We start from the raw sequence: 27,398 nt of genomic DNA on the forward strand, positions 1-27,398 counted from the left end.
AGCAGTTTGTCTCTGAGTGATCGGAACAACAAACCGAACGGAGCAAGCGGGGTAAGAGCGTGTCCAAAACCGCCTCTGACCGCCACTTTCAAACTACATCCATGAAATAGCCGCGAATGCGCACTTTAAAGCCACTGGAGTCCATCTAGCTCTTCAAGAAGTCCTTATAAACAATCCGGAACCGACCCTGACGATCGGGTAAGTGGTAAAATGGCGGAGAGATTTATAGAAATTAGTGGCTTTAGGGTTATTTGGATGATGTGTTAGCCGCGCTAGCCTGTTAAGCGAGGGACAGGATACGAAACGAGCCGCCGTGCTTCCGTTGTCGTATTTAAACAACAAAAACCACCTCGCAGTGCTCCTTAGGAATTTAAACAACCGTGTTATGGGTTCACGAACGAATGTAGTTTGTGTATTTTGTGTCGTTTCATTGGTAAACAGTTAGCTAGCGGGCTAACCTTACCCTGCACAGTCAGGAACACAAATTGAGAAGCAAGATGGAGGACGAGGACGCGATGTTTTCCCCCCCTTTTCCGAGATGGAAAAGCTGATGTCGCACCTATTATGCTAATTTCATCACATTGTCAATTTTAAACACACTCGCTGGCCATTTTTACGCGTTATATGTAAGCGTGTGGTCGGTGCGCGGGCATAATGACTGGAAACGAGCGGAGCCAAAATGGAGAATCCCGAAAACAGCTGTGCTGGATTGACTTCAAGATGGAGATTTTTTCCCTTTCTGATCGTGTTTTTAATCGTTCCGTCAAACTAATGTGCGATTTCGCGACGGTAGCCTGTATTTGTGCTGACAAGCTCGTCGTTTAACGTTGTTAATAGTGCGTTGGAAGTAAAACACCGCGAGTAATGAAGTAATATCGTGGTAAGAAGTGCGACGAGGAGGAGTTTGCGAGCGTCCGCCTGATCTCAGCACTCAACTTCACATACTAGCTCCATACATTAGCAGAGCCCATTATTTCTCACTTCTCTAGACCAGTGGGTCGTGACCCAAAAATGGGTGTCACTTATGTTTTGATAGAGTTCTGAAACAATGCTTACTTTAACTGTGCAATAGCACATATGTAGGGCAGCAAAAATAAACGTGATGATCAACTTTTTAAAGGTGGAAAAGACACTTCCCATATCTTTTGTTGTTGACGTCAGAGGCCGTACGTCCAATCAAACTTTACGGTATTTTGGCGCAAATTCATCTGTCACTCGGTAAAATGGCTAATAGTTGATACTCTATTTGCTGCATGTTGTTATAAAGTTGGCATAGGATGAATGGGACGTGAAACGGGGTCTGTGCAGTTCACTGCGATATTAAAACATTCCGATATTTGATTTGCTTACTTGGCTTAGTGTCCAAAGTGAAAACCAGTTGTTTTAGACTGCCATTGTATGATAGAAGAGTAAGCGGATGCATATCTATACGGATTTTTTAATATATAGGCCAGGTCGTGTTTACAAATATGTATTTGACATTATATAGACAACTGATCTGTACACACATTTGTAGCGAACGTGAACCGGAAAGCATGGGATGAAATAATGGTGCAGTGTTAGTTTTGAGCTAAGCTGTCATTGTCTCTGTGTGTGTGTGTGTGTGTTACAATGGCTGTGGATGGAAGCGTCATTTGGCGCCACTTTTCCTTTGAACGCTTTGTCAATGATGATGCCGTGGTTTTTGAATTCCCGCCTTACCGCCGATTATTCTCTCAAAGAATATTAAGCTTTATTGCGTCTGTGCACCGCGCATAAATGCCGCTTATTGTTACTTGCTGGGTATTACATAACTGATATCTCACGTTCTCAGCACACGCTTTGCCCTGTATTTGGTGCAGAGAGAGGGACATCGTATTCGACATGTCTATTTTTTTCCGTGACTGATAATGTGCTATGTGATTATTTAAAATGTAACTTGGTTTATTTAATTCGCACTCCTTCGAGTGCTGAAAGCCACACCTCTTTATGCACATATATAGCCGGAATCAAAAGGGGTCGCGGGTAATTTGTTCTTAGAATACTTGCTCTCTTTGGAATGTTTTTTAATAAATCCTTCATTTGGAATATTAGTAGAACGTTCGTTAAACGAACAAAATGATCCGTTTGAAATAATGGTTCGTGTCTAAATGCGTCATTTTTACAGCGGTGGCCCGGTTCCTTCCTTCTCGCTCTGTTCATGTTTACGTCCACAAATGTTACTGGCGGCCTCTGATTGGATGCGGTGAAAAGGAGGGCGGACGTGATACTTCCTTATATGGGCACAGAGGTAGACGTGAAGCCCCGGCTCTCGGAGATGTTTCCTGGAAACGGTGGAATCTGGATAGCCAATCAGCAAGGAAGCGGCGCGATATGACAGACTCTGCGAGCCACGCCCACTTGTTTTCATTCTGAACCGCGGGCACATCTTCAGCGCACGGCTCAGAACAGCCTGTATCACTTTCATGGCACTGTAGTTCTCCACACTCGTGCTGTTTTTTTTAAATTAGTGGCGTTTTTACAAGTCGTTTGTATTATTTCCACAGTGCTGTCTGAAGAAATAAGTGCCTCTATAGTAAAGGCTAAACCTGCTAAATGATTGATTAAAAAAACTTATTGTGTCAACACAGATGCCGTCTGCTCTTTAGTGTTCTGTGGCACCTAGCTGCTAGGTGAAGTGGTATCTCAGTAAAGCACCTAAAAAATACTTATATTCATACATTCAGTGAGGGGTAAACTGTGTGTATTTATTTATTTATGGTCCTCTGAGCAAGGAGAAATGAGAGGTACAACTGACATTTTCACATTTTTCATAAAACAAACAAATGCTTTCAATATTTAAATATGTCAAGCAAACAAACATCAACACTTGTGTAGTGTTTAATATAATTAATGTTTTTTCTTGGCAATTTCCTAGCAATATTAGCTGTCAGTGACACAGTTTACCCCAATGCATCTGAAACACTTTGCCACACACGCCCTTTTTTAGAATTTTATAACTCATAGTAACACGTGCAGCAAAAAACTGTATCTGTATTAGCCAATTTACCTGCTATTTTGGATGGGGGGATCTTTATTTTATAACTTGTGCCTAATTTTTAGTGACATAACATATAGCTGCATTGTTGTGACTTCCAGAATGTTTTTAGAATGAGTAAAATATCTTTTGATGTGTACCTTTGAACCACAGGCATTTGAAGTATATAGTCAAATGACAAAAATAATGCAGGATGCATTAGAGTGAAAGTACCACTTCACAATATTTAGCGTTTATCAGAGAAATGCTCTGTTGATTCATATTGGCTGTTGATTTTACGCTTTCTTAAAGGTTTAGTATAAAAATGCATTGTAAAAAAAAAAAAAAAGATTGCTCCTGACCCAGCTTAAGAGGCAAATATAAATTAATTGATTGTTTGTTTGATTGCCTGAAAGTGCATAAAGTGCAGTATTAGCCAAAGGTTTAAGTTTAGGGTGGGACTGTATGTCTGAGTAGTGGTAGATGAACAGGACTGTAAGTGAACATGAGCTCATACGTCATTCTGTGCTGATGGTGTATCCAGGTTTTTGTTTATTAAAATGATCCCTAAAATGTCAATTCCCCCTTCTCTAATACCACCTGTCTTTGACTAGCAATAGCAGATCTTGTTCTTGGCTGTTATGTGAGCTACGTGCTGTTGGCTATTAATGCCATTTGATATTTTCCAGCATCGGCGTCCTGTTTTAGTGTGAAATAGCCATTTAGGTCTTTAAGGATAATAATGGTAGTCTTTTCTTCAGTCAGTGTTACATTAAATTGCATATGGTTTATTACAGTGTGTTGTTGTGTACATGTCATGTGTGCACATGTGTTGTTGTGTACATGTTTCACTGCAAAGCTGTGGTCCACTCATGGGCTGATAATATATTGCTCTGATATGTTCCTCCTCTACTGTACATATTGAAGAACTTTTCTTTTTGTTTGAGAACTTACTGGTTTAGAAAACAGTTGTAGTTCATAGAGAAAATTTAAAGTGATACTTCACCCACAAATAAAACTTACTCCCCCTTTGGAAAAAAAAAACCACTCTTTTTTTATATTTTATTTTATGACCCACGGAAGAAAGAAAGCCATACAGGTTTAAAATGACACAAAGGAGATTGAATGATAGCTGATTTGTCATTTTGGGTGAACTATCCCTTTAACATGTCATGTTCTGGTCTGAACTCCTCTGCTGGAGGGTAGTCTTGTGTTTAAAACATGGTCTGTAGCTTTCTGTGAAAGTGTGCTTTTAAATATCATTAACTTAAGAAATGAAGAAATGACTCTGAAGGCAAAACTGTCTGCTTTATGTATTCATTATTCTTATCGTTGTTTTGAAATGGTGCTATTACTAGAAATAAAGAGGTGCAGACGCCTGCAGCTTTCACTGGAGTTCCTTCACGCTGACTGAAAGAGTCTCTCTGTCTGAGTGATCGGCTCAGAAGTGCTGATATGGAGCCATACTGCCCCCCTGTGGCTATAATATAAATGCATTTATTCTGCCTAACCATAATGACAGACTGATTGAAGTTGTAGACATAGTAAAGCGACCAAACTAATTGCTACAAGTGTTTTGGATTGATTTTAATAGCCCCCATATACTGCAGTACTGAAACATTTATAATTATGTTAGATGTATAATTTTTGGATAAGGATGAACATGAAAACTCAATAATAGCATTCCTTGTGTATCAGAAGTGTGTCAGAGGTTTTTAATTTTGTCTGGTTACGCCTTAACTTTTGACGAGACCTTGCAAACTGTTTTGTCACACAGGAGTTTGTCAACACTGTACACTGTGACATTCAGACTGTATTAAAATGCACCTCTCGTAGCTTGAGAACATGAAAAAAGTGAGATGCGAATAAGCCAGCAATTAAAAATGAATTCAGAACAGCCAGAGTTGATTTCTAATGTTAGGCAAGAATTAATATATTGCTAATGTATGTGTGCTTGTTTTTAACCTCTTTAACAAGATTTTAATGTTTTTCCGTTTGCGCGTGTGTGTGTTTTAGGTTTATGAGACAAAAGTACCCGCTGTTGCCCTGTGTGCATGAAGACAAAGCCCTTGATAAGTTGAAGTGGACCAGAAGATGTTAAAGAAATGATAGCTGCACCGGAATTACAAACAGAGTTTCATTACCCTCAGTGAGTGCACAGACACACAGGAGTAATGAATACAGATTGTGTATATGCATGCGTTCACACGTTCTCCTGCACTCTGATAACATTGATCTGTTTGTGTGAACAGGGACACTGACACCCGATTCTCATCAGACACTGATTTCGATGATCCTGATGGGAGGAATGTCATCATTGGGAAAGGGAAGGTATGAGTGGACTCTGACATTTTTTTTTTTGATTGTCAGAAAGTCTTTACAAGATTTCACAAGGTTAATTTAAATGGCCTTTTACCCCCTTTTCCATGGAAAGGGTTCTGGAGCTAATAATTGGCCAGGGGTCGTGAACTTTTTGTGACTTAAAGGAATAGTTCACTTAAAAATGAAAATTTGCTGAAAATGTAGTCACCCTGAGGCCATCCAAGATGTAGATAAGTTTGTTTCTTCATCTGTAAAGATTTGGAGAAATGCAGCATTTCATCACTTGCTCACCAATTGATCCTAAATGGGTGCCGTCAGAATGAGAGTCCAAACAGCTGAGAGTTTGTACTAAATTTATCAAGGCATTTTTAACTTCTAACCATTGCTGAATCAGAAGAGACATATGCACAGATCAAGCACAATTTACAAGAGAAAACAGTTCAAAACATTTCTAAACTAATATGTCAGTGCATTTTGATATGAGAGGACAATTAATTATGCACTTATTTTCATTGGACACCCATTTAATACAAAGGATTCATTGGTGAGCAAGTGATGTAATGCTTAATTTATCCAAATCTGTTCTGATAACAAATACTTCCATATTTTGAATGGCCTGAAGGTGAGTGCATTTTCAGCAAATGTTTCAGCTATTTCTTTAACTAATTAATGATGAGGTAACCATGTATCTATATAACCTGCCAACGAACATATTTTATAAAACATATGTTTCTAAAACATTTTGTAACATAAATTATATGATTGAAATTATTTAAATATATAAAATTCTAGTTACTGATTTGCACATGATATCTGGGAACTGTATTTGGTGTAGCCATTATGTTTTGTTTTTTTTTTGTTTTGTTTTTTTTATTACTACAATCTCTGAATTTAGCTGTTTTCACTTGTGGAGAGTTTGATCTAGTTCGTCACTGTTGACCTGTGATGTCACTCTGCTTCAGGCGAAGAAAGGAAAGAAGGGCCCTGGGGAGAAGGGGAAAGGAGTGGGGAAAGGAGCCGGACGCATGAACGGTCACCACCAGGAAAACGGCATGGAAAATGTCATGCTTTTTGAAGTGGTCAGGCTGGGAAAGAGTGCCATGCAGGTCAGTGAGCATATTACCGGCTTTTACACTGCCCTCTGTCTCGCTCTGGCATTCACATCTTAAATTCCCTCATGTGGGTTCGTGGCTTCTGGTGGGATTTGAGTGTTGGCAGGAGAATATGCAGACAGATGTACCGCTGTGTAGTTGAGCAGATTTTGACCTTTGCGAGATTTCTGCTCTCCCCTTTTGCAGTCGGTCGTTGATGACTGGATTGAGTCCTACAAACATGACAGAGACGTCGCACTTCTGGACTTGATCAATTTCTTCATCCAGTGCTCTGGCTGCAAAGGTTTGAATGTCATTTCTCATGTGATCTGGTTTGTGCTCGAAGAAATGCTGTGACAGACATTCATCCTCATTTCACACCAAACTGCATTACTTTTTGTGCTGTCTTCCACATAATGAAAGTAAATAGGGACTGGAGTTATCAAGCTCCAAAAAGGGCATAAAACAATCAGAAAAGTGGTTCTTGTGCTATATTCCATCTTTTTTTTTAATCCATATGATAGCTTTGTATGAGGAACATACCAAAATGTAAGCCCAAGTCATTATTCATTAATAGGGATGTAACGCTTTCGACACGATGATATCACAATATGAAGTCCACGATACAATATTTATTGTGATTATTTATATAAAAAAAGACAAATGGGAAAAAATGACAATTTTGTGCATTTAAAAGTTTAATTCTTTAAACTTTTCTAAATCTAATGCTTTTTGAGAGTTCACAATTAAGAGCCTCAACGCGTGTTCTCAACTAAGAAAACTTAAGTCAGAAAAAAAGTCAGTGAATTGACTTGTACTTGAACTTTGAGGGGACTCGACCCTCTTTTTAGATGTGGTCTCCTGTCTCAGTGTAATTTACATTCACGCTGGTGTTTTAGGAAGCCAAACAAATTAAAATATTATAATAATAATAACAACGACAGAAATAGCCATATATTGTAAAACAATTGCACTGCAAAATAAATGTTTCATAGGTATATTATTTTTGCTTTACACTACAGTAGGGAAATTACAATACTTCTTTTCTAATTTCTACACTTGAAAGAGATGTTTTGAATTTGGACTGCAGTAACGTTGCCCATTTAAACTACTCGCTGTCAGCAATTCATACTGCACTTTTAAGCTTTTATTGTGATGGAAATGGCAGTAGAGCTTTTATTTTGCCAGAAAACTCCAGTCTCAATACAAATCTAATGAAATGCTGTAATCATCTGCCGTGAAAATAAAGCATAACTGGTGGCCGTTGCATTTCCAAACACGTGCTAAACTCACAGCACATGCAATAAAAGAGTTCACTGCATTCATTCACAGTTTGAAAGATACTGTGCCAAAGCATAATGTCCCAAAACTCAACTTTAAAGACCTTTTATGTTACAATATTTAAAAAATCTACACTTTTTGCCTGAAAGACCCATATCGTTTCATATCATCATGTGGCCACAATAATATCGAGACAGTTTTGCTATCAGGATACCACAATATTGATAATATTGTTACATCCCTAGTAGCGCACTCATTTACTCATTAAAAAAAGCTACAAATAAATGAACTGACTGGTGCAACATAAACTTGGTACAACTTTGCTAACTTAGGCTCACTTATATTAGTTTTGTTTCTTAATGTTATTACTTTTTGAAACCTTCCAAACTTTAAGTCTTATTTTGAGTGTTATTTTTGCAGGTGTTGTCACTGGTGAGATGTTCCGCAACATGCAAAACTCTGAGATCATTAGGAAAATGACAGAAGAGTTTGATGAGGTAATCTTCACACTTCAACCCTGAACAAGACTCTCATCAAGAACATGTTTCATCACCCACTAGTGTGTTTTATTAATTTTGTGCACGTGTTAACCAGTGAGATTTGATATTGTTGCAGGACAGCGGTGATTACCCACTCACCATGGCCGGACCGCAGTGGAAGAAGTTCAAGTCTAGTTTCTGCGAGTTTATTGGCGTGTTAGTGCGGCAGTGTCAGTACAGCATCATCTATGACGAGTACATGATGGACACGGTCATCTCACTGCTCACCGGACTCTCTGACTCTCAAGTCCGAGCCTTTAGACACACCAGCACACTGGCAGGTCAGTATCCCTGCTGATCTACGAATCTGAGCTTTGTTTTGATTAGTAACTAAATGCAGTGTTTTATTCCCCATAGCTATGAAGCTGATGACGGCCCTTGTGAATGTAGCGCTGAACCTCAGCATCAACATGGACAACACTCAGCGGCAGTATGAAGCAGAGAGAAACAAGATGATTGGCAAGAGGGCCAATGACAGACTAGAACTCCTGCTGCAGAAACGCAAGGAGGTGAGTGTCGGCCGAGACAGAGATGCTGCATACGTCTGAGTAAATTCTGCATCTTAGAGCAACGTTGAAAGCTGAAAAGGGAAGAGGGGAATAAATGAAGCCTTCAGAGGAACAGGGAATTCATTGCACTCTTCCCTGTGGAGACTCACTTCCCTTTGCGTGAGGCTGCCAGGTCACTGCAGCATTTGCTGCTTTCCTTCCAAACACCTACGCCTCTGTTGGCCAACATCCACAAACAAAAAAAAACACACAACCAACCAAACACTCAGCACGTTTCATCTGTACTCTTTTCCTATACTTTAAAGCTGAGTAAACATGGATAAAGTGATTAAAAAAAGATCCTGTTCTAATGAGAACTCTGTGTTATTGCGGGCTCTTGGGTCAACCGCAGCACTCTCGCGCTGTCAGCGCCCGTGGGGTTAGAGCTCGCCTGAATGGCCGAGTACGAAAGCTGTGTTTAACTGGCGCTGTAAATTAACTGGGTTATGTAATAACAGGGCCTGCTGTTATACCATCTGCGTGTGTGAGGCTTTATTGATGTCTTGATAGTATTGAATTAAACCACGTGGACGCAGAGAAGATGAGTTGTAATGTAGTTAGTTTAGAGGTGTATGACAGCATCTGTGGCATTCCGTCGATTTATATATGTACAGAAAAATGGGTGAAGTCAGTAGAGCAAGCATACACCCCTATAGGTCACTGTTTTGTTTTTTGTTTTTTTATTGTTTTTATGAACTAAGAATCCAAATTGTTTTCTGTAGAGTTGCAGAATGTATGTCCTATCTGACTCCCAACAATAAAATATTCAAATACTCCTTCCCTATGTAGGATAGTAGGTTTCCTCAGTATGTCAGCTGTAATGCTTTTTCAAAACAATGCTTTTTTTTTATTTACGGTAATTAGGAGTGTTTGTGGATAATGACACACCTCTCTAGGTCAAATAAAAGTGTACTGAAGTAATAATAATTATTGTAGTTAGTTCATTTAATTTTAATTATAGATGAAATTAAAATAATTAAAATTCTCAATTCCAGAAGTTCAAAGTGCTGAGTTGCTTCAGGAATTTCACTCTTTATAACCAGTGGATTTATATGACTTTTCTAGTCATTTTTGATTTACTGGATAAAGATTTTAACCATTTTTTAAATGTATTCCTTTATTTTACATTTAGAACACGATAAAATATCATAGATATAGATTAAAATGTATATTCTTGAATAAAACCTAAAACTGCATGGGCATTTTTGTAATTTTATTTTTTTCTCAGATCTAAAATAATACTTTTTAAAAATGTGGACTACCTCATATGTGACCCTGGACCACAAAACCAGTCATAAGGGTCCATTTTTTTTAAAACTGAGATTTATACATAATTTGAAAGTTCAATAAATAAGCTTTTCATTGATGTATGGTTTGTTAGGACAATATTTGGCCCGAGATACAACTATTTGAAAATCTGGAATCTGAGGGTGCAAAAAAAAAAAATCAATATATTAAGAAAACTGCCTTTAAAGTTGTCCAAATGAAGTTCTTAGCAATACATATTACTAGTTAAGTTTTGGTATATTTACGGTAGGAAATTTACTAAATATATTCATGGAACATGATCTGTACATAATATCTGAATGATTTTTATCATAAAAGAAAAATAGATCATTTTGACCCTTACAATGTACTGTTGGCTATTTCTACAAATATAACCATGCTACTTACGACTAGTTTTGTGGTCCAGGGTCACATATGTCCAAGTTTTCTGTATTAACCTTGGTTCTTTAAGAAATATCTCTGACCTTTTGTTGTTTTGTTTTAAATTAATGCTAGAGGGTTTGAGGTTAGAGCAACAGCCTGTACGATTATGGTCACATATGGCCATATGCATGGATAAAACTAAATGACTCGCATATTTGTGAGCCCTTGATTTGAAATGAGACAGAGAGAGAGAGTTGTTATTCCCACTTATTGAAACTAATAATAATTAGAAATGAGAAAGAAAAGCAAGAGGGAAAAGTGAGCAGAGCTGCAGTCAAAATTGTTAAAGAAGCTCAAATATAAAGTATACGTTTGATTGATACAAACTTTTGACTATTGATGTAGGTTACCATCAAGTGCTGCCTACATCAATGATTATAATGAACTGTTTTTTTCTTTACAGTTGCAAGAAAATCAAGATGAGATTGAAAACATGATGAATGCCATTTTCAAGGGTGTCTTTGTTCACCGATATCGGTATGCACGCTCACAAGTGTTGATTTTTCTACCAGCACAAACTCTCATCACCAATTACTACTTCAGTGATTACTGAATAATGCTCCAATGTGTTCACGTGGGTGTCTGTGGGCTTAAGTGCTTCTGTTATTCCTCCTCAGTGATGCAATAGCAGAGATCCGGGCGATCTGCATTGAGGAAATCGGCGTGTGGATGAAAATGTACAGTGATGCATTTCTTAACGACAGCTATCTTAAGTACGTGGGCTGGACCATGCACGACAAGGTGAGAATTCAATCGCTTTTCTCTTCTATTTCTTTAATCCCTAAATATAGTGTCAGATGGAGTCAGTCACGACACAATCCTGGAGTTGGAACCAAACCGTAACTCTCTTCCTCTCTCCCTCTCAGCAAGGTGAGGTGCGTCTGAAGTGTCTCACGGCACTGCAGGGGCTGTACTATAACCGCGAGCTCAATGCCAAGCTGGAGCTCTTCACCAGCCGCTTCAAGGTGAGAGAACCATCTGGGGAAGCTTCTCATCCAAAATAGAGCAAACACAGAAATTAGTCATCAGAGTACTCCTCGGTTTCATTAAATGGTTTAATGTATTTTTATGTATCCTTTTAATATTTTTAAAATAAATTGTCTGTTTGTCTTCATCAGGACCGCATTGTATCTATGACGCTGGACAAAGAGTACGACGTTGCAGTGCAAGCAATAAAACTGCTCACACTGGTGTTACAGTACGTGCAAAACAGACACTGAATACACTTATTGCTGTAGCAGATTCATGCATAATACCAAAATAAATCAGATTTTATTTGAGGTATAAGTACAAAATATTTTGTACCACAAAATACTGTTGAGACAACACTTATTTTAGTTTTTTTGTTGTTTGAAGAAATTAATACTCTCTATTAAAAACCCTAACTTCAGCAAAGACACATTAAACTGATTAAAAGTAATAGAAAAGGCATTTGTTTGTTACGAAACGACTTTCTGTTCATCAGTGAACCTAAAAAATGTATCAGTTACCAAGCAAGTATTAAGCAGCACAACTGCTTATTAATATTGATTATAATAAATGTTTCTTAAGCAGCAAATCAGCATATTAGAATGATTTCTGAAGGATCATGTGACAACTGGAGTGATGATGCTGTAATTCAGCTTTAAGATCACAGGAATAAATTATATTTGACAACAATTAAAATAGAAAACAGTAATGTTAAATTGTAATAACATTTTACAATTTTGCTGTTTTTACACTATTTGTTATCAAGTAAGTGCAGCCTTTATGAGTATAAGAGACTTGAATAAATCTTATGACCCCAAACTTTTGAACAGAAATGTAGTATATTGTTTTGATTCAGTCGAATGGTTCATTCAGCTCACTGAATCTTTCAGAGTGGTTATTGAATCAAAATGAACCTTTACTTTATTAACAACTTCAAATGAAGTGTGACCCTGGACCACAAAACCAGTCTTAAGTAGCATGGGTATATTTGTAATAATAGCCAAAAATACATTGTATGGGTCAAAATTATATATTTTTTCTTTTATGCCAAAAATCATTAGGATATTAAGTGAAGATCATGTTCCATGGACATATTTTGTAAATCGTCTACCATAAATATATCTCAACTTCATTTATGATTAGTAATATGCATTGCTAAGAACTTTATTTGGACAACTTTAAAGGCGTTTTTCTCAATATTTATTTACTTTTTTTTGCACCCTCAGATTCTAAATATTCTAATAATTGTATCTCATCCAAATATTGTCCTATTCTAACAAACCAGACATCAGTGGAAAGCCTATTTATTTAGCTTTTAGATGCATAAATCTTAATTTCACAAAATCCTTTATGGCTGCTTTTGTGGTCCAGGGTCCCAAATAAGTGTACTTGTTGTACAAAAAAAGATAATTGTCAAGAAACACTGTAGACACAACTCAGGTGTGATAATCAGCATGACGGGATGCTCATATGCTTTTGTTGTTTGCTATTACAGTAGCAGCGATGAAGTTCTGACTGCAGAAGACTGTGAGAGCGTGTACCACCTAGTCTATTCAGCCCACCGACCCGTGGCTGTGGCAGCAGGAGAGTTTCTCTTTAAGAAGTAAGTTTCCCTCATTCATATCCCATGAAGCTGTATAGGACCCTTCACATTTCTCTTTTTCTATAAACCCAGTCGCCAGCCTACCAAAAGTCATAAAGCTTTTCACTGCATTTAGACTGAGTGGAGACGTGTGTGATTTAGACAACAATAGCTTGAGGTAAACTGAATAGGTTTACATTTTCAACTTTGTTCGCAGACTGTTCAGTCATCGAGACCCTGAAGATGACAGCATGCCCAAGAGACGAGGCAGACAGAGTGTGAACGCCAACCTCATCAAAACCACTGTCTTTTTCTTCCTGGAGAGTGAGGTGAGCTAACATAAAGAACATCATTAAAAATAAAGTGTCAGTAAATCAAGTGCTGTGTGTATGATGAAGTTGAAGCGTGCAATTTCTGTGCAACCAGTGTCACCAAACAGCGTTGGAAAAATTATGATTTTTAGACCGTTTTATTAAACACACCTTCTGCATACAGTGTGTAAGGTCCTATAAATATATGAAATGTATTTTTTTCCAAGGTCGTCGTTTTTTTTTTTTTTCTTTTGTATTAGTTTAATAGTTGTATTAGTAGTAGTACTATCATTGCATTAAGTAATTTATGTCACAGTTTCTTCAAGTTAAACCAAACGTATTCTGACAGGTTGCTGTGCAGACCTTCAAAGTTTCTGTTTTGTATGTGATATGACAGTAGTTTTTTTTTTCTCCAAAGAAATGGTAAAATACTCACGAAGTGACTCTTAGAACAGTTCTAGACATTATGTGTTCATGTACTCATATTGAGGCTCATTTATTGAAAACCCAGCAAGTATCACAAGCGTTTCAGTATGTGTGTAGTAAACAAAACTGCATAGTATGTAGCAGCCTAATATTCAGACACTAGTTCATATCGCATTTTGATTTGTGTACTGAGCTACTTTTGATTTATTCATGTCAAATTTGGCCAATTCTGTAACATTCAACGTTATACAGTAAATTCCATTTTTATGACTCGATTCGGTCTGCATTTTCTACATTATGGAAATCATAGGGCCCTGAGTGTGTGCTGCGGTGTATCAGTTTTCTTTCATTTTATACAGTTTAAGGGAAATACAATTTAATATTGAGGCGTGGTAGTCTTAAGTCTATATTTTGAATGTAATATGTCAGCCCTATATAACTATGTTCTAATTGTATTGATGTTTTCTCTTTGAATATATTTTAAAAAGTAATTTATGCCTGTGATGGCAAAACAAAAGCAGCCATTACTCCAGTCTTCAGTGTCACTAGATCCTTCAGAAGTCATATTAATATGCAATGAAGAATAATTTTTGTTATAAATCAAAGATGTTATAAGGTGTCTTTTGTTTTTTTTGTTTTTTTTTTTTAATCCACAGCTTCATGAGCATGCAGCCTACTTAGTAGACAGCATGTGGGACTGTGCAGCAGAGATCCTGAAGGACTGGGAGTGCATGATCAGCCTACTACTGGACGAGCCACTGCCTGGAGAGGAAGGTTCGACCCAGTGACACACCACCAGAACATACAGGGTTGCTCCAAAGGGAGTGAGAGATTAATTACCTTTGTGTGTGTTTTCCAGCTCTGACAGACAGACAGGAGACTGCTCTGATAGAGATCATGCTGTGCACCATCCGTCAGGCTGCAGAGTGCCATCCTCCTGTGGGCAGAGGCACAGGCAAGAGGGTAAGACCTGATGCCACACGCATCGGCCAGCCCTTGAAGACGGATCCCTGCTCTCACACGTTACCCGTTACATGCTGTTCTCAATTCTCACTTGATCTCGTTTCAGGTTCTGACAGCGAAGGAGAAGAAGACTCAGCTTGATGACCGAACGAGAATGACAGAGCTCTTCGCTATAGCACTGCCAGCTTTACTTGCAAAGGTTAAAGTCTTAAAAATCAAAGGCAGCATAAAATGGCTTTTACAGAGCATTGAAACTAATAGATGTGTTTTCTTTTTCTCTCTCACAGTACTCTGTGGATGCAGAGAAAGTGACAAATCTGCTGCAGCTGCCCCAGTTTTTTGATCTGGAGATCTATACCACAGGGCGTTTGGAAAAGGTCTGTACCGCATATCTTTTAAACAGAATGAACACTGATTTTTCACAATGGGCTGATTGTGCAGCATATGAATAAAAGCCGTTTTTTTTCTCTCATAGCACCTGGATTCATTGTTAAGACAAATCAGAGAGATTGTGGAGAAGCACACGGACACAGATGTGCTCGAGGCTTGCTCGAAAACCTACCACGCCCTGTGCAACGAGGAGTTCACTATCTTTAACCGGGTGGATATCGCCCGTAGCCAGCTCTTGGATGAGCAAGTGGACAAGTTCAACAGGCTACTGGAAGACTTCCTGCAGGAGGTGAGGGCAGCAGGCGGCTCAGGGTGGAGCATCAGGAGCACTTTGATGTTGCTCTGTCCTCTGTGTTTGTATAGGAACGGCAGTTTGGCGAGAGTATTTGTGCTCTGGTTCTACCGTAACACTGTGTGTCAGTTTTTCTGGCGGTTTCTGTGTACGAATGAGTCTGAATAGTCCTCCATTTCTATCCTAACTATTTCAGTTAATATATATTTACACAGTAGCTGTGTTTCCATTACCCGTCAAATTGCGCAAATTGAAATTGCAAATTGAAAATATGCCTAATGTAAACATGTCAATTTCGCAAAAACTCCCATATATTGCAAAAAAGGTTTTAAGCTCACATGAGGTGTGTTTTTGTTTTTTTTTAGGCAGTTATTTCACAAAACTGCAATGGAAGTGGCTTTTTCACATTTACAGTTCACCTTGCTTACATAAGTCACATGATCATTTAATGTACTATAACCTCAAAAATACTCCTCATAAAGGGCTCATAAGTGGTTTTCCTTCCTTGCTATTTGCACTGCACAAGTCTGCAGAGCTGATCGCAGCCATTCTAGTCAGTGCTTGTGTTCATACCAGGCACGCCGCGGCTCGTTTCAGTTTTAGAAACGTCCCAGAAGTGGCTCTCCGCGCTGCTTCTGTAAAGATGGATGCCTTTGTTAGGCCTTGCTGGTCACTGTTTAGTCACATGTTTGAATGTGTGTATATATAAAATATATAAAACATAAAAATATAAAATGTACATCCTTGTTTTTGGAATTGTATGAAGATCCAACAATCGAAGGGCGTCCTAAAGGAACTTGAGAATATATTCCGCTGTCCATTACAACTTGGACCAAAAGCATGTTTGCTAGGTATAAGTCAGGAATTTTCTCTTCAGATTCCAAGGGATTCACCTTCTGCACATTCTCTTGTACTGTCCTTGCAAATGCATACTTGTATGTTGGATAACAGATCAAACACCGTCAATTATTCAGTGGATAAACACAGCTAAAAATCAAATTCCCTGTGAAGCCATTAAAGGACAAACCTTTCAATTTCGTATATGGGACCCTTTTCTCATTTATCTGGGGGTGAAAGAAACATGATTATTAACTTTGGGAATCCAGAATTTAGCTTGGAAAGATTAAAAAGGCTGCCCGTATTGTACTTTTTTTTTTTTTTTTTTGTTTTATTGTTATTTGTTTTTAATGGCGATACTGTTTTCTGTTTCTGTTTTGATTTATTCACTGTTTTTTTTTTTCCCCCTCTGTGGGGTTTGTGTAATAACTTATGTTTACTTCCATATTATTTGTTTATTTGTCTTGTTAAAGTACAGATTATATGGATGTTTTGTTTTTGCAAAAACCCTGTCTATATCAAAACCTACAATTTAAGAAAAAACAAACAAAAAGCATCCACCTGAGTTTTTGTTTTGGAAGTGAACTTCAAGATAGACTTTTCTGACTAGTCAGTATTGGAAGTAGTACATTTTATGCATCCCTAGTACTTGATTCATACAATTTCTTTCTGAATGCTGCCACAATCAGAAGCTCAGAAAGTTGCGGTTGTCTAATATATAGCTTTTTTCTTCCACAGGGTGAAGACCCAGATGAAGATGATGCTTATCAAGTTCTGTCCACACTGAAGAGGATCACAGCTTTCCACAAGTAAGGCTTCCCTGTTTCACTCCCAGGAGTATTATCAAGCGTTTCATCTCAGATTATCACCTTAGGTGAAGGTTGTAATTTACTTTTCTAACACCCATTCTGCACCTTTTTTTTTGTTCAGTGCTCATGATCTTACCAAATGGGACCTCTTCACCAGCAACTACAAGTTACTGAACACTGGTATTGAAAACGGAGACATGCCTGAGCAGGTATTCATGCGCATATGAATAATTTTTGAGGTAGTGGCTAACTGGGCCATGACATTTCCTTCACAGTTGTCATAGTCATGACTTCGTTTCTTGTAACTGTTAACGTCATCTTTCACAATTGCCACTTTTTTCCTCTTAACGCAAGACACTGCAGGTGGATAGGGTAAAAAAAAAATCTGTTATCTCATTACTTACCCAGTTGATTAATTACATTGATAATTGCAAACATTTTTTGTAGTACAAGTTTTTTTAAAATGTTAGGTTTGAATATGCAAATAAGACATTATTGAATGAAATACATGCTAAGTTGTATACATTTCTAGTAAAAAAAATCAAAACACTAGTTGAAGTCAGTTTCATAATTCTTGTTTAATTTTTTTTTTTATTGACATATTAGTCAAATGTTTTTGCAGAGGGGATTTTTGGAATCTCATTTTGTCACTTCATAATTCAGAAAATACTTAGAACAGACAAAAAACAATATATTTGCACAATTTTGGGGGAATAAAATGTAGTATATAATCAAGCAAATTATATAGGAACAAATCCCTCTGTAAAAACCTTCAGGATATAGACAGAAATAAAAATGTAAGTCTTGGTGTGTGTGAGTGCTAAGTGGAGATTTATGGCTCAGTGTAGGAGGAAAAAAAACTAATTTTGAGAAAATGGTAACACTTAACCCTTTTTTTTTTTTTTTTGATGTTTTCTTTCAACTCAAGCACTTTATGAAAAACCAAAAAGCCCAAAATCTCAAACTTGACATGTGCACGAAAAAAGTGTTTTTGCCTGCAGTATCTCCCCTTAATTGAAATGTTATAGCCAACAATTTTGACTCCATCTGTCAAAATTGTGGATTGTTTTTTTTTTTTTTTTCTCTTCATTTTGACTTTCTTTGACTTTTCTTTCATTTCTTACGATTGTTCATCTTTCACAGTTGTGACTTTGTCTCACAATTAAGGCTCACTTTTTGGCTTTCATTTGTAATAGTTGCAACTTAATATTCACAGCTCTCGTGATTGTGTCCTGTTTATATAACTGTGACAAATTTTTGTGATTTGTGACTTTTCTCACAGTTAGAACTATATTTCTCAGAATTGCAACTTGCAGTTTCAGAGTGTATTTTTTTTTCTTACTCTTTTTTTCTAAGATAAAAACAAGCTTTTATAGAAATCACAGCTGAAACTTTGCATTTGCCTCATGATTGTCGGGTAACTTTACGGTCTCTCTCTATGTTTCAGATTGTCATTCACGCACTGCAGTGCACACATTACGTCATCCTTTGGAGCTTAGCCAAGGTCTCTGAGGGCACTTCTAAAAAGGTAGCTCCCAGTCATATGATTTGTATGCATTCATCCTTTCTCCTTATTTGCGGTGATTTGTTGGATGTCAACAATGCATTTGGTCTCTGTAGGAGGACATGTTGACTTTGAGGAAGCAGATGAGGGCGTTTTGTCTAATGTGCCAGCGTTACCTAACCAGCGTCAATACCGCCGTCAAAGAGCAGGTTGGTATCAAAGGTCACAAGAAGTCTTTATCCCTCATGCTACAAACATCCTGTACCTGACTGTGTGTTCTCCCTCAGGCCTTCACCATCCTCTGTGACCTGCTGCTGATCTTCAGCCATCAGATCATCTCAGGAGGGAGGGAAGCTCTCGAGCCCCTAGTATACACACCCGAGGCATCCCTGCAGTCCGAGCTTCTCAATTTCATCCTGGACCACGTCTTCATTGACCAGGATGAAGACAGCAACAGCACAGGTCTATCACTGTTAATGACTTTCGGTTAGAGCTAACAAGCTTTGCTGAATGGATTTAGCACCCCTGGCTGTTTAATGTTCAATGCTAACACTAAGACAGCACCGAGAATTGGCTTTAGAAGCATTTAATAGATTTAGAGATTAAAGACTGTAGCAACACTTAATCCTGTTGTGAACTTAGCTTTGTTGAAGAAGATTGACTGGTTTCAAAGGGGAGTTGTTGGACAAATATCAAAGTTTTGTTGTCAAGAAGCGCGTTTAAAAGGTGACCACTAGAGGGTAGCAGTTTTCTTTGTAGTGCAAGCAGTATTTTAAACATCTGTTGTCATTTATTTTCTAACAGATGGGCAACAGGATGATGAAGCCGGGAAAATCGAAGCTTTGCACAAGAGGCGAAACCTGCTGGCTGCATACTGCAAACTCATTATCTACAATGTAGTGGAGATGAACACTGGTGCAGATATTTTCAAGCAATACATGAGGGTGAGGTTCTCAGTTCATTCTGTGAATATGCGTTTTTTAGATCATTGCTTCCAGGGCGCTACGCTTACTTTGATGACTCAATCAAAACATCTGATTAAAAATAGCCTTCCCATTACAAGGTGATATTTAACTCCTTAAAGTGATTTACAGGGGAATTTTGTTTTTTTACCTTTGTAATGACATTTTTCTGACTTTATTAAAAGTGTCATCTTTTGTCAAATTTTAAAAAATACATATATTTTTATAAGATTTTTAAAATTTCCAATTAAGACAACAGAATAAGAACAAGTATAATAAGAATAAGTTACCAAACAAATGAAATCAGTATTAACAAAATTAATACAGAACTTTAACTACACTTTTAAACTTTAAAATTTAACTACAGAAGTGGCACAGAAGAACACAAAAGTGGCTTGTAGGTGTATTTTCATGTTTAATGAGGCTCAGAGGTGGCAGGAGTGCATCAAATTCATTCATTCATGTTGAGATTAATGTTTTAAATATTACATTTTAAATACAGAAATATTAAATGATTTAAATAACTGAAAAGATACTTTAAAACAAACAAACTCTGCCAGTAGGTGGTGGCAAGTCACTGATTTAATTACTGAATCATATCATTCATTTGATTTGTTCGAACGGCTGATTCATTCAGGAATAAAGCAAGTGACTCTTTATGAATGGGTAATTGAATCACTGACTCACGACTTATTAGTTTGAAAAGACATGTTCATTCATAAATGAAACGCTGTGTTTGAATGGAGATGCGAAGTGGCTCAGTTGTGACTTGTTTCAGACTATTTTTAACAATGAAAGATCAAAATTAGGCAACAGTGTTATAGTCGGACAATGAAAGTCAGTTAATATTAACTTCTTGTTTATTTAACTGTTGTATTAAATCAGTATCTCATTTACAAACTCCCTTAAAAATCATTAAAGGCCATCACTCATCTTAGTTCATCGCGATCTCACAAAGTTCCATTATAATCAACGAATCTCTCTACACTGCACAATGAATCTCTTATTTATACACTTTATGAAAGAATTCATGAGATATGTCTGTGATACATTACTCAATGTTACAGAAACATGTAAAAACCTTTAAACCTCCCGTCAGCGCAGGCACTCATATGCTGATCGGGTCAGTTGCACGCAGTAGTTTTCAGTCGCAAATACCCTGACTTCTCTTTGTCATTCACTCAAACGCAAGTTTTTCTGTTTCCCATCCAGTATTACAATGACTACGGTGACATCATCAAGGAAACTATGAGCAAGACGAGACAGATCGACAAAATCCAGTGTGCAAAGACGCTCATTCTGAGCTTACAGCAGGTTGGTGACTATAAGGTTTCATATCTGCCATCAAAACTGGTTTAACTTGCAGACTCTTGACTTGTCTTTCCCCCTCTGCTGAGTGCAGCTGTTCAATGAGATGCTGTCAGATCTGGGACCCAGCTTTGACCGCTCATCCTCAGCTTTCTGCGGCATTAAAGAGCTCGCTCGACGCTTTTCTCTGACTTTTGGTCTGGATCAGCTCAAAACCAGAGAGGCTATCGCCATGTTACACAAGTAAGCCTCCATTTAGTTCCTCTTGGAGGAAGTGTGTGTGGAGCTACATTGCATGTTTACACCAAATGCTGCTTTTTCTTTAAAGGGACGGTATTGAGTTTGCCTTCAAAGAGCCCAATCCTCAAGGGGAGGGACATCCTCCCCTCAACCTGGCTTTTCTTGACATTCTCAGCGAGTTCTCATCCAAACTCATGCGTCAGGACAAGCGCACTGTGTAAGCAGCCATTTATTGATCTCAGCATGTGTGTTATAGTTGTGTCATTAACTGTTGGATCTAATGTTGGTCCTTTCTCTCTGTTTCCAAAGGCACATGTATTTGGAGCGCTTCATGACATTTCAGATGGCCCTGCAGAGAGAAGACTGCTGGCTGCCGCTCATCTCTTACAGGAACTCACTGCAGGCGGGTGGTGATGATGACACTATGTCTGTGGTCAGTGGCATCAGTAGCCGAGGCTCCTCTGTCAGGAGTAAAAAAGCTAAACCTGCCACTGGCAAGAGGAAATTACCAGAAGGTAAAACAGTTTGAATTCCAACAACCAGACAAGTGATATATTTAGTGTGACCGAATAACATACATTGATGCATCGTGCACTACACAACCAGGCAAAAATCTCTTCTGCTCACCAAGCTCGCATTTATTCGATTCAAAGCACAGCACGAACAATAAAATATTGAAATATTTTTACTATTTAAAATAACTGTTTTCTATTTGAATATATTTTAAAATGTAATTTATTCCTGTGATCAGAACTAAAATTTTAACATCAGTACTCCAGTCTTCAGTGTCACATGATTCTTTTTGCTGTTCAAGAAACTTTTTTTTATTACTGTTAGCAATATTTAAAACAGCTGAGTATATATAGTCAGCAGTTTTTTTTTTTTTTCAGAATTCTTTGAATAGAAAAATCTAAAGATCAGCATTTATCTCAAATAAAAGCTTTTGTAACATTATACACGATACCATTCAAAAGCTTGAAGTCAGTTTTTTTTTTGTTATTAAATTTATACTTTTATTTAGGATGCTTTAAATTGATTAAAAGTGATGATAAAAACATTTTGTTATTTTACAAAGATTTCTATTTCAGATTTCTTCTGAACTCTTTATTCATCAAAGAAACCTAAAAAAATTCTACTCATAATAATAAATGTTTTTGAGCAGCAAGTCAGAATATTAGAATGATTTCTGAAGGATCATTTGACTGGAGTAATAATGCAAAAAAATTGCTTTGAAATCACAGGAATAAATAACATTTTAAAATATATTTTAAAAGTAAGTATTTGTTTTAAATAGTAAAAATGTTTTAAAAATGTACTGTTGTATTTTGGATCAAATAAATGCAGGCTTGGTGAGCAGAATAGACTTAAAAAAAAACATTTAAAATCTTACTGTTCAAGAACTTTTGACTGATAGTGTGTAACACTGTAGACATTTTTTTAAAAAGTAAATCATGCTAGTTTTTATTCGTGATGTCAGCAAGTCGGCGTAAAATGATAATTCATCTGTTTTGGAAATGCATGCTATAAATCTCACTGTGAATGAATCATTTGTGTGTGTGTACATATATATCATATATATCATCTCTTCATATATATGTCATCTCTTCAGTCTTCTTAAAGGGATAGTTCTCCCAAAAATGAAAATCCTGTAATTTCCTCACCCTTCGTAACCAAACAGTAGGTGGTCCCCATTGACTTCCATTGACTATAGAAGTCAGTGAGGGCCAGGAGCTGTAAATGACAGAATTTTAATTTTCCTGTGAATCACTTTAAATCCACCCTTGCAAACTCATGTTCATCTAATTTTTTTTTTTTTTTTTGAATGCAGTGACCAAATCACTAAAATCCTATGCCTTACTTTTTTATTATCCCTTACACTCAAATGTACATCACAATATGGAAGAAAAGATCTGTCATTTCAGTTGTATCAATACTTTAATGATTGTCCTGCTGTCTGTGTGCAGAGGAGAGCAGCAGCAGCAGCACCGAGGTATGGATGAACCGTGAGCAGACCATGCAGACGCCCGTCATGATGCCTTCACCCCACCTCACCTCCACCGTCATGAGAGAGCCCAAACGCCTGCGTCCTGAGGAGAGCTACATGGGGGTATACACCATGACCCCCGATCAGCAACAGCAGCACGCGCACCCTCAGACCCCTCAGCCACAACACCACCAAGCATCCATGGACTACAAGTAAGAGCATTGATGCTCAAGCTTTAGATTTTGTACAGCTAGTTTCAGCAATGAAATGTTCATGCACGTGTGCTTAGGTTGGGAGTGAAGGGATATAGTGAGGTGTAATGTTATTGTTTTACAGCACACAAGTCACCTGGATGCTAGCACAGAGACAGCAGCAAGAGGAGGTGGCCAGACAGCAGCAGGAGAGAGCTATGAACTACGCCAAATTAAGGAGCAACCTTCAGCATGCCATGTAAGAGAAGTTCACACTGCATTTCATGTTCAGCACGTAGATGCTATTTGAGTGCACACAAAAACATGTTTTTGACAAATATGGTGGCATTGGTTTTCAAATGCTTGCAGTCGTCGAGGAACAGGCCTTATGGAGGATGATGAGGAGCCCATTGTGGAAGATGTGATGATGTCATCAGAAGGCCGAATTGAGGATCTCAATGAAGGCATGGACTTTGACACCATGGATATTGATCTGGTAATAAACTTATGCTAATACTAATTAGTCATTATGATTGTGGTCTCTAAAAGTAGACTTTTGTGTAAGTGACTGTATATTGTTCAAAAGTTTGTGATATTTATTTTTTATGCTTATGATAGAAGTTATGGTCACCAAGGCTGCATTGATTTGTTAAAAAATGCAGTAAAAATTGTAATATTGTGAAATATTTTTGCAATTTAAAATAACGGTTTTCTATTTTGAAATATTTCAAAATGTAATTTATTCCTGTGATGCAAAGCAGAATTTTCAGCATCATTACTGCAGTCTTCAGTGTAACATGATGTGCTGCTAAGTTTTTTTGGAATGAATTTACACAATCATTGCTGAAAAAAAAGTCAATAGATTTTAGAATGAATTTATTTCAAAACAAAAGTATTAATATATCCAGCTTTCAAACAGTATTGTGTATGTATATTTAAATTTAATGCAATTTAATGACACATTTTATAACTGTACCACAAATTACCCTGGTAAACCATTTGTAGCAATAGCCAACAATAGATTGTACGGGTCAAAATTGTTGATTTTACTTTTATTGCAAAAATCATTAGGATATTAAATAAAGATCATGTTCCATGAAGATATTTTGTAATTTTCCTACCAGAAATATATCAAAACGAACTTCATCTGGGCAATTTTAGCGGCGATTTTCTCAACATTTAGATTTTTTTTGCACCCTCAGACTCCCGATTTATCTATTCTAACAAACCATACATCAATGGAAAGCTTATTTATTCAGCTTTCAGATGCAATTTAAAAAATGGACTCTTATGACTGGTTTTGTGGTCACAAATGAGCATTTTGTAGCTTTTACCACATCTTGTCCTTACTGTCTGCGCTTTCCTATCTTGCAGCCCCCATCGAAGAATCGACGAGAGCGATCGGAGCTGAAGCCCGACTTTTTCGACCCTGCCTCCATCATGGATGAGTCTGTAAGAAGCACTCATTTCCTGGGTTATGATGCTTTTCAGCGGTAATGGGGGACTCGTTCACTCCGCCACTAAGGACGTAAAAGAGAGATCACCACTAGATGGCACTAGCAGGAGTGATTTCAGATAGTTTGAATTGCCCTTGTGCAAAAAGACAGAGAGGGGGAGAGCATCTCACTATTATAAATACTAAATCAGACCCATCTGGACTGATGATTGAATGAAAGGTTTGTTTGGTAACTCTAAACACTGAACTGAATTTGAACATTTTCTTTTGTAGGTCCTGGGAGTGCCCATGTTTTAAGATTATAATTGGAGGCGTGTGAAGAGAAGAGACATTTTGTGTGAATTCACATTGATTCTCTAAAGAGAATTAAATTCAATGGAGTGATTGGCATCCAAATCAGCTCGTACCATTGACACTTACTAAAACGCAGAAAGGATAAAGGAGCAATTCAAAGTCTTTGCAATCATTGTGTGGGCTTTCCCTGATCGTGCAAAACAGCGACAGTAGATACTGAACGCCATGGAATCTCGGACTGTCCTTAGCCATACATGAGTTTATGATAAGAAAAATATATATATATAAATATATATATAAATATTTCACAGTTGAACGTCATCATGTTTGAAGAAAAATATGTGAGATCTCTTAGAGTTGTGGTATTTCTTGAAACCGGGGGTGAATGCATCTTTTTTAACTTAAAGACAACTTTGTTATGTATAGCCCTTTTGTAATAGTGAGTAATCTGGTGTAAAGTAGTAATTTATAAGCAGGTTTTTGCTCATCATAGTGAGTATTGATATATTTTATTCTTCTTATCTAATATGTGAAATGGAGGAAAACCTCCAGGTCTTTATATCTAGTATTTAGTTTCCTTTTATTCCACCCTTGAAAATCATGACATGCAACACAAATCAAAACACAACAAACCCCGATTTATTACCGCCTTTGGTGCATTTTTGAGAATTGGTGCAATTTCAGTCACACGAATCAGCGATTGGTGTACGTTAAATGCCTCGACCATTCAGTGGCCCTGTTGCTGTCTTTGCACCAGCAGAACTGTTTTTATGTGCCAACCGCTCTAGTAAATCAGGCACTTCGAATCCCAGTCGCTCTGTGGAGATGCGCAGAAAGGACTTTAACTCTTCCGCTGAGTCACAAGGCTTATCCAAAGATCAGATCTGCTCGCTTGTCCCTCTAAAATCTAAGATCAAGCAAAGAAGAGGAAATCTCTCCAGTAGTGCCATTGTGTTGTCTCTAATAAAACAAAACTTAGTGTAGTATGTCTGGTGGAGATTTTCTTCTCCTTGATTAGAGCTATGTAGACATCTACATTTAAATAAAGTTATATATAAATATATAAATTGGTGCTGATTTTATAATTGTGCTTTTAGTTTATTTTTGTTTGTTTGTTTTTCCCTTTTTATTTTTAAAACTCCAACTTAGAGTTAAAAGGTTTTGAAATGTATAAGAACATGTCTAAACATGAAAGTGTGTAGCCATGCAGCAAGTAAAGTTTTGAGATATTTTATATATTTTTTTTTTTCTTTTTTTTTTTTTTTTTTTTTTTTTTGTGTGTGTGTATTGTTTGAATCTTTTTTTTTTTTTTTTTTTTTTTTTTGGGTCAGTCTTAAGAGGTTTTTAGGTTTCACCTTTTTTCCTAATTGTAAATTAGTTTGGTTGCAAATCATGGACAGAACTGTTTCATTCAGCTAAGTTTGTTTTTCCCGATATGAAATATTCAGAGTGTAACAATAACATCCTACGAGATCCTTTAATGTTACAGCATTGCATTCGGCAGCTCTATGAAGCTTGACTAATACATTAATACGTTAACTTATATTGCAGACATGTGCATTTTGTCTGGGGTATACTTTTTAATCATTCCATGCCTTGGCCTTAAAACATCCTTGTTTTAAAAAGGAAAAGAAGGTGGTGGTTAAACGCAAATCTTCCATGTTGAAACTTTTATGTGAGGTACATTGGATTCCTTTCGCATCAGAAAAGGAGCAGTGCATTTCTAAAATGGCATGAGTGTAATTATTTAAAAGAAGGTGTGCAGACAGATTTTGAATTTATGATAGTAAATGCCCTTCGGCTTAAACTGTCTTCTGTTCCTCACCACTACATTAATTAAACTGCTGAATAGATTGTGTAAATATACATGCATTTAAACGTAAAGCTTAATTTTCTAGTGCTTTTTTCTGTTAACATTTAAAACATATTATGATCACCTTTTCCCTGTTCAGAGATATAAACTCATACATAACCGTTTCCCTGTCCTCTGTTATCCACTGTAATGTTTCTGATTTGTATCTGTCTGGAGACAGTAAGTTTTTTGAATAAAAGTAAACAAATCTTTCTTGCGTGTTTGTGTGATTTCACGTTATTCATTTATGCAGATGTTTTTATTCAGAGTCACAAGCAAATATGTGACCCTGGACCACAAAACCAGTCTTATGTTGCACGGGTATATTTGTAGCAATAGACAAAAATACATTGGATTGGATTTATCGATTTTTCTTTTATGCCAAAAATCATTAGGGTATTAAGGAAAGATCATGTTCCATGAAGATATTTTGTAAATTTCCTACCATAAATATATCAAAACTTAATTTTTGATTAGTAATATGCATTGCTGTGAACTTCATTTGGACGACTTTAATTTTCTCAATATTTAGATTTTTTTGC

General features: G+C 37.1%; 1 protein-coding gene across 2 annotated transcripts; it reads left to right on the forward strand.

Moving 5' to 3' along the window:
* stag2b (stromal antigen 2b) lies at nt 1–27,069 on the forward strand. 2 transcript variants are annotated; one of them, XM_051127513.1, is made up of 34 exons: nt 1–198; nt 5,012–5,144; nt 5,248–5,326; nt 6,280–6,423; nt 6,616–6,712; nt 8,110–8,186; nt 8,305–8,509; nt 8,586–8,737; nt 10,890–10,963; nt 11,104–11,227; nt 11,353–11,451; nt 11,605–11,684; nt 12,951–13,058; nt 13,255–13,366; nt 14,431–14,548; nt 14,634–14,737; nt 14,844–14,936; nt 15,025–15,114; nt 15,213–15,416; nt 16,995–17,065; nt 17,187–17,274; nt 18,513–18,593; nt 18,686–18,778; nt 18,857–19,031; nt 19,374–19,513; nt 20,744–20,845; nt 20,934–21,082; nt 21,168–21,296; nt 21,389–21,594; nt 23,044–23,275; nt 23,400–23,513; nt 23,624–23,750; nt 24,629–24,706; nt 24,984–27,069. In XM_051127513.1, exons 2-34 carry the CDS (start codon nt 5,101–5,103, stop codon nt 25,005–25,007), a joined length of 3,813 nt encoding a protein of 1,270 aa, XP_050983470.1. In that variant the 5' UTR covers nt 1–198; nt 5,012–5,100; the 3' UTR covers nt 25,008–27,069. The 2 variants fall into 2 exon arrangements, with proteins under 2 accessions (XP_050983470.1, XP_050983469.1); XM_051127512.1 differs by having other exon boundaries at nt 24,629–27,069.
* The last annotated feature ends 329 nt before the right edge of the window (nt 27,070–27,398 follow it).

This window comes from Labeo rohita, chromosome 14 (genome assembly GCF_022985175.1).
Source record: "Labeo rohita strain BAU-BD-2019 chromosome 14, IGBB_LRoh.1.0, whole genome shotgun sequence".
In the NCBI taxonomy this organism is placed as follows: Eukaryota; Metazoa; Chordata; class Actinopteri; order Cypriniformes; family Cyprinidae; genus Labeo; species Labeo rohita.

What these genes read in the sequence shown, in the direction of transcription:
- stag2b (XM_051127512.1), top strand. Translation starts at nt 5,101, where the DNA reads ATGATAGCTGCACCGGAATTACAAACAGAGTTTCATTACCCTCA. An exon ending in TGGGAAAGAGTGCCATGCAG is followed by an intron (nt 6,424 to 6,615) that starts GTCAGTGAGCAT and finishes CCCCTTTTGCAG; the next exon opens with TCGGTCGTTGATGACTGGAT. An exon ending in CAAGAGGAAATTACCAGAAG is followed by an intron (nt 21,595 to 23,043) that starts GTAAAACAGTTT and finishes GTCTGTGTGCAG; the next exon opens with AGGAGAGCAGCAGCAGCAGC.